The 8141-nt window shown below is 47.1% G+C and overlaps 1 protein-coding gene across 1 annotated transcript; it reads right to left on the reverse strand.

Moving 5' to 3' along the window:
* Positions 1-61: 61 nt before the first annotated feature.
* naa30 (N-alpha-acetyltransferase 30, NatC catalytic subunit) lies at positions 62-7232 on the reverse strand. Its single transcript, XM_029140818.3, has 4 exons — positions 5200-7232; positions 4699-4822; positions 4392-4447; positions 62-3547 (listed from the first exon to the last, which is right to left on the reverse strand). Exons 1-4 carry the CDS (start codon positions 6046-6048, stop codon positions 3410-3412), a joined length of 1167 nt encoding a protein of 388 aa, XP_028996651.1. The 5' UTR covers positions 6049-7232; the 3' UTR covers positions 62-3409.
* Positions 7233-8141: the final 909 nt, after the last annotated feature.

Consider the following 8141-nt stretch of genomic DNA (forward strand, 5'->3'; position numbering starts at 1 on the left):
CAACTTACTGGGAAATGAGCTTCGAGTGGAAACCTGTGAGGCAGGAGACAAGAGAACCCGGTTTACAGCATTAAAAAAATCAAATAATTTATTTCTGTGTTCTTTTTCCACATTAAATAAAAGCTATTTGGACATTTCCAGATCAAAATCAAGAGAGGGGACAAGGAAGAGGAACAAGGGGAAATAGAATTCTGACATGCAAAAAGTCCTTTTGCTCGCCCCTTTGGACACTTCGTGTTCGTGGATGGTGCTGGAGGCGGTGTCTGCCGACCCAACGATGGGGGGGGTGTCAGCGGTTGGCATGCTCGTTAGATCAGATCAGGGGCCGCAGCCACAATAAATGTTGGGTATCTGACCAGCAAGCCAGCGTCTGTGGGAAATCATGAGTGTCGGATAAGGGGGGGGGGGGGGGGGTGAAGTTGGAGCTACCTGGATTGCACAGCGGTCGCCCAGAACACGGACGTCTGAACACTAAACTGGCAGGTCGGGTCGCGGAATAACTGGTACTGATGACGGAGCCCTTCGGTCTGTGGTCATACACCTAATGGAGCTGAGTTTCACAGGATGCAAAGTAAACGTAAGATCCCAAACCTTCTCCTTCAGTCCAACGACTTCTCCTGGTGGCGACTGGTTTTAAAACGAACGAGTCAGGTTATTTAGTGGTGATGTAAACGTCCAATCCACTCATTGGAGAGTGTACAAACTAATACAAAAGGCCTGGACAAAGCAAGGGGCACAGAAATGGGGGAGATTAGCGTCCAAAACAAGGACAGACGGTCTAAACCTCAAATGGATGATAATTGTATTCTATGAACAGCAGAGACGATGGCGGACATTTCAGGGTCTAGAGTTTTCGTATGCTGCCGTTTAGTTTCACCTCTGGATGGGCTTAAGTAGCACAGAAATTAAACGTTTTGAATTCAAATCAACCTAAACCGCCCCCGTTACCAACAGGTGATTCAATAAAAGAAAAACATGCTCTCAATGTATGCGAAGTAGAACAACACTCTTATACAAATCTGAAAAGAAAAAAAAAACAAAAAACAAAAAAAAACATTCAAACAACAACAACAACAACAACAGTATCTGATCCATTGTTCCAAATGCACACAGAGACTTGCATACACAGGCTGTTTTGTGGGTGATAACTCTGTAAACATCTACTCTCCCTTCCAGTCCTGAAATGCGTCTGGTGAAAAGGGTGAAAAGAACCAAACAAGCATTAAATCCTTACAACGCCCGAAGCTGGAGACGTTCGGTTGTTCTACAGGTGCAGCAGATGTTACTGCGGTGAGGCTCCAGCGGCGCTTCCGAGCGGAGAATACTGTAGGCGGGATGAACGCATGCAGATGTAGGATTGCATAAGTTGAAATGCTACTAGAAAACAAAAAAAAGGCATTTACAGCCTGTGAGGGGGGATTGTTGTCGGATTCCAATTGGATAAATCAAGCTGACTCAATACTCGCTCTAATCTGCGCATTATCCACCAACTTAAAACCTGGGAAGCTTGAAAGAAAGTGTGCTTTCGTTTCTTCCTATTACTAATAAGACCTTTGCTTCTTATTAAAGTGGAACAGAACACAGCATCATAAAGCTTCTGATTCTCCCATGTGGGCCCTCTGACAGCAGGGAAATCGGTCTGACCATATGCACAAAACTGCCAAAACAACAGGACACACACACAAACACACACACGCTGCAGTCGTTTCCAAACAAGTGACATTTTGATCATTTATACTCTGATGGGGGAAAAAAAAGCAAAAACTGAAGCAACATTGCGTTTCGCCAGAATTAGTGTGGATTGAGAATGTCTGGGCGCATCTATGATGTGGTACCAGAGTCGGTTGTGCATTGAGCTGGGCACCTGGGAAGTGCACTGTGAACTCAGCCGCTTTTAGCAGCATGAAGACATACAGTATAGCAGAACTAAAGAAACTGAAAGCAAACAAAAGAATAAAATATAATCTGCTAAGAATATTTGTCTATTTTCTCTTTTTTTTATCGTGAGATAAACACACACTCGCACACACAAACAGGAATCCAGCATATTGAACACTTTGCCTCTGGCCTGTTGCCGTATGTCACTGCAGTCATGGCAGAGAGAGAGATGTCGAGGAGTAAACTGAGACAATTAGTACACGTGACTGCACCATAATTGGCAAAGAGTCGCTCCGAGAGACTCCATTTCCTCCTTTTTAGGAGGTTTGCAGCAGTTGGCAGTGCATTTAGGGAAAGGTTCTGATCTGCAAAACCAGGAATTAAAAAAAAAATAAAAATAATAAAGTCTTCAACTACACTGTGTCAGGCTTTGATGATGGACTTAGCAAAAAAACAAAAAAGTGGCACATACTGCAGTTGGGCAAAGATTGAGGTGATATTAAAGTGACTGTTTGGATTAACTGCTCATGACAATCAGAGTGAAGTGGTTGGAGGGTCGGCCCCAGGCGTCGGCCTCGCCGGGTTCTCGGCACACTCGCTAGCGCTCGCATTAAAACCATGCATGCATATCTTTACAGGCTTCAGTCCTGGAGGCGGAGGCAGGCGATGGGGAACGAGCAGCGGGGCGGCCGCCGCACCTGCCGGACAGGACGGGGAGAGAAAAACACAGCGAATCCTGCCGAAGCATGCGCTCACGCACTCGCGCAGACGTGACGCTTCAAAGCGGGACCGACCACGCCACGGACACGTGCACACGAAAACAAGCCAAGTCCTTGTGGTAAAAAAAACAACAACAGACAGACAGAAAAAAAAATAAGATGAAACATGAGGCGGCACAGACACGCAGCCATACTATAGCTTTTTCCAACCTCCATCCAACTTACAAGGTTAAAAAAGAAACACAAAAATAAACTACACAAATATTTACTTCCCAGTCTGTTTTTAGAGCCACTTCCTTGTTTAACATTGTGATAACTTTAGTCCTGTTTGTCCCAGGTTCTGGAGCAGGACATGTGGTTCTGTGTCCTCTTGGCTTTCAAAGCACGTCCTCACCTGAGCTGCCTCACACCTCAGGTCTAGGGTGATGCAGCATTCTAGCTTGAAGGTCAAAAGGTCATCTAGTCCCCAGTCAAGGTCATCCTAGAGACCACCCTCACTCACCACTTTCTCAGCACACAAACCATGGAGGGCCCCTTCGTGAAAACATCGGGTCGGGTGGGGGTTCAGTCTTTCTGCCTAAGCAACAGTTGTTCAGAGGTCAAAGACAAAAAGGGTGTGTGTTTGTTTGTCTATGCATACCTATGTGCATAGTCCAACTGTTTGTACACAGGTGTGTGTTTGTACTGTGTGAGTGTGTGTTTCTGAATAATGAAGAGTGAAATGAGCAGGGCAGAGCTGTGGCTGTCAGGCCGACAGTGTTCGAGGTGAACAGCACCTGCTGTCCCGTCCTCCCGGTTCCCTCTTCTTTCCTCTAGCGGAGCCACAGTTTGAGCCGCAACGCGTCCACTCCGTTCAGGTAGTATCTGAACAGCCGCTTGTCTCTGACAAAACCCAAGTTCTCGTACAGTTTCAGGGCTGATTTGTTGGTGATTTCAGTCTCCAATACGACCTGGGGACAGAGACGGGCAAGTCAGCCTTTTGTTTTGCAGGATTTCACAGAAGAAGTGATCCACAGGGCTGTGAAAGCTGTCGAAACCTAAGAAAAATAGACTGAACTAAAGAAATTCCTTACATACTTACAAAAATGAGCAACGCAGCAACAGCTTTAGGGGAACTGACTTCATAGATGTTGTGTTTATTTCTATCTAGAAGGCTCAGCTGTTGTTGGTCCAGAATAGTCTGACTGGGTGAACTAGCTGCTGGTGACACCAGAGTCTAATGTTCTATTTCTGTTGGTTAAATGTGTTAAACGCACAGAGAAAAATGAAACCTCAGTGTATTTTAATCTTGACAGAGCTAAACCAGTCATTTGCATCTTTTGCTAACCTTGATCCTAAAAAGGATCTAAACTATGTTTAAAACTGACAACTAACATGTAGCTTTCACACACTGATAATAGCAGGAAGCATCTGAGTAGTATATCAGTGTATATTTGTGGGACACTGATAAATGACTATGTGGCTACTGAGACAGAAGCATTTGCAGCAAACCTAAAAAGAATTTTTAAGTGATTCTTCATCTGGTTTTATGTCAACAAAAGAGGCTGAGCAGAAAAGAATATTCTGCAGCACTGGAGAAGGGCCAACAACACAAACCTAAAATAACAACAAAGAGCCGAATGGCAAAAGCTAGCATACAGAAACACAATGATTTATGCATTGTGTATCACTAATAGAACGTTTGAAGCAAGTTATGATCTGGTCAAATCATATCCATATAGATATATAGAGTATATATATGAAGTTGTGTTAATTCTAAAAATACACATCTTTTAAATCTCTCCCCTCTCTCACCTCATCACAGTCCCCCTCCACCATGGCGTAGATGGCCTTTTTCACCAGATTGGTACCTGGAACAAGGGAATTTGATGTAATGGCAGCATTCACTTAAGAAAGTCAACTCTGCCTGGTAGTACTGTATATGTAAATGATCAAGGGTGATGTAGCGCCTTATCTCAGGGCGTATGACTGATCTGAATGTCATATTTGAATAAAAAGAAAGGGCCAGAGACTCTGTCGCCCAACGTGATCTTTGCCCTGCCGTGTGAGGGGACTGGCTCTCTGATGAGCCTGTGGAAGTCATTTGGCAGGAAGGGCTCACCGATGCTTTTCCTTCTGTGCTTCGAGTCCACGGCCAGCATGGCAATGTAGCCGCGACGGAACATCTTCTTGTGCATGTCAAGCTTACACACAATGGCTCCGACGCACTCCTGCTCCACCATGGCCTACGACACACACACACACACACACACACACACACACACACAGGTACTGAGTATACTGGGATGGCAGCTGACAGCCTAGCAACACTGATTCTGCAGCATCTGTCTTCCTGCCACATTTGCAGATCTGACCTTTCTTTCTATAAACAGAACCGCACTCAACATATTTCTGTCTACCGAGACCAAAAACGGTGTTAAAACACACATTCCTCTGAGCAGATAAATCACAGTTACATCACAGTTGACAGATCAGCTGATCATTTCACGGAGACTAAAATGCATAAATCCCACGAAGTTCTGACACACGAGTGGTTTGCGACCTGCACGTTCAGTAAAACACATGCACCTGTTTTTACACCACGCAAGAGTGGGACACTCACCAGAAAGCAGAGCTGTGGCCAGTTGTGGATGAAGTACCTGTACGTATAAATTGAATAAGGCTCAGACAAGTCCTTGGTGATCAGTCTCATGATCCACGGCATCTGCAGCTCGGACTCGTAGCGCACATATCGGATCCCGTAGCTCTCCTCCCCCGCTCGGCCGGGCGACCTGCTTAGATCCAGCCGGGCCAGCTCCGCGGCCGGCGGCTGCCGCGGGTCGGCGGGTCCGTCCTCCACGCCGGGCCCGGCCCCGTCCGGCGGCTCGTCGCTCGGTGGCCTCGGCGGTTCCGTGTGGTCGAACCCCGCTTTCCCTTCCTCCTCGAGGTGACCGTGGGCGGCTTCAGTCCGCGTGAAACCCGGCATCCCGTTCATGCTATTGTTAACCAGGGGCGAGTGGCTGCCGTTTTTGGAGAAGGGGCTGTGGCCTTCGTGTTGACAATGCTCACTATTGTTGCTGGCCAGGTCCCCCTCGTTGCTGCCGCTGCTGTCACAGTTGTCTACGGACGCTCTCGGGTCGCCGGGCCGGCTTCCTGCGTGCTGGTGGCCGTCGGTGTCCTCCGAGGGGCTGGCCAAGCCGTTCAGCTGCTGCTCTCGGGCTTGCATTTTGAGGTGAAGCGGCGCCGGGCTAGCTCGCGCTAGCATGTTTTTCTGCTTCTTCTTCACCGACGCTTTGACTGCGCTTACGGGCTGAGACGTCTTCCCCGGGAGGTCAGGTGCACTGTCCTCGCCGTGGCAGGCCGGCTCCCCGTCTTGCCCCGCCGGCTCCGCGCTCCCAGCCCCGGGGAAAGGAGGAATTTCAGCCGGGGATGCAGGCAGTGCGCTACTAGGCCCAGGCGGCACTGTGGCCATCCCACCGCATTAAGGTGGAGATTTACGCTTGGAAAACGTTGAACACAATCTCATCCACAAGGCGAATGAGTATACGAGCAGTATACAGGGTAGTTCGGCGAATATTACATAAATCCAGGGATTTGTGAGGCAATAAGGTCTCCGCTGGCGACGTTTTTCGCTGCTTTCTCCTCGATTTCCCTGCTGCCGCAAAGTGCTGTCGCAGCAAACGCCATTGCAACAGCAGAAAGACACGCTTTACGACAGCGAAGGAACGCGTGACAGATGCGGGTTTTCTCAGACCGCAGGGTCAAGTAGTTACAGTAACATTTTTAATAAGATATGTATGACAGATTTTAATGTGTACCGATTGAGATAAAACTGTCGTAACTGACTGTTGTGATTGTCATGTATAGACTATATTTCCACCATAACATATTCCTATTGTCTACAGTTTGTTTATTTCTCATTTACAGAATTAAAGTGGGCCTAAATGTTTTGCATTGCCACAAAAAGTATACCAGATTAAGTTAATATCTGTATGAAGTTATGCACATTCATCCCAGATAGTGGTTCCGTTTCCGACCAGCAGGGGTCGCTGGTGAAGTCGTTGAGGGTTGGAGACAGAATTTCTTTTTGTAACTTGCAATACCAACGCTCCAGTTTCTCCGGTGGATGTCGCAAGCGGATAAAATAAGTCGCACTTGTTTTAAATTGATTAAAATCGTAACATATACCCACACTGCCAGAGAACTGTTAAGACGAAATTATTAATTGCAAAAATATGTTTCATAGCTGCAGAAATCATAGTGCATCTAATATATGTTATGTAAAATGAAAACGTCTGCCTTCAAGTTATTTGTGAAATGAAAATTAAGCAACTAGATAGATAGATTGACTTGATTGATGGATAAATTGATTGTTTCCAGTCCTACATTCAGCTATCACTGTGTCTGACGGTTTCTAAAGCAGGAGACAGATCGATAGATGGAGAAAGAGAGAGAGGCGGCCCTTGAAAGCTAAGCCTTGGGGCTGAGAACCCTCTGAAGAAGCGGAATCATACATGCACAATCAGTTCCCCTCTTCAAATCTCCTTTACAGGCCTATCTACTTGAGCAGCCTTGTCTTAATTACTTTTTCTATCACTTAGCAAACTGGGCCTGGGACTGGATGCAGCAGCGTCTTGCCAGAGACACTTGGCTCATTTGAACCCACATTTATATATCTTCTTTCTCACAATCCCGTGCCATACCTTTTCTCTCCCCCTCCTCCTCCTCCTCCTCCTCCCCCTCTTTCTCCCTCCTGCATTCATTGTACGCCGCTCTCGCCTCTCCGCGGCTCTCTCCTTCTTGTCTCTACCCTTTTCCAAATATCTCCAGGGCGTCCGTTGCATCATGTGACTGGTGCGCTTGTGATTACAGCAGTTGGCACGCGTGCTCATCTACGCAAAAGCGCCAGAAATACCTTGAAAAAGACAGAATGTAAAGTATAAGGTCAGTAAGGAGCTCAGGAGAAATGAAGATGTTCGGGACAGGCAGGTTCAAACTCAAATACCCTGTTCCTCTGAATCCCTCTTCCTGTTTCTGTCTGTCTGACCTGGACTCAGGGGCTGGAGTCCAAGTCTGGATCTCCATCTTTCCCCCTCTCTCTCTCTCTCTCTCCTGCTCCTGCCTGTCACTTTGGCTCGCTCATGTGCTCCCTTCCCTGTGTCCTCCATCTTTCCCGTTATTCGTCTGGCATGTGGTCCACTAGAGCTGCATTTAATTACTTTCTGTCGGGTTAATTAGGGGCTAATGTTAGGGGGTCGGACCAGAACAAAAGCGGGTCAGGCGGGACGGATGCAGGTGTCGTGGAACAGTTGCCAGATTCCACCGTTCAGATTAAGACGGCTGCAAACTGTCCGGAGTGTCGAAGCGGGTGAATGTGAGGCACATATGGGACGGCAGCACTTTATATGTGGGCTCTGGCATCGTTGGAGTTATTATTTGTTCAGTTTCAGTAAACAGCATTATATTCACACAGTAGGCCTTCCTTACATGTATTTACTCTCATGTAACACAGCGCTGGTGCAGTGAAGTCGCTGCCAGTCCGTTCATCTCAACCATACGAGGTGC

The sequence above is a fragment of the Betta splendens genome, chromosome 24, assembly GCF_900634795.4.
Source record: "Betta splendens chromosome 24, fBetSpl5.4, whole genome shotgun sequence".
NCBI lineage: Eukaryota > Metazoa > Chordata > Actinopteri > Anabantiformes > Osphronemidae > Betta > Betta splendens.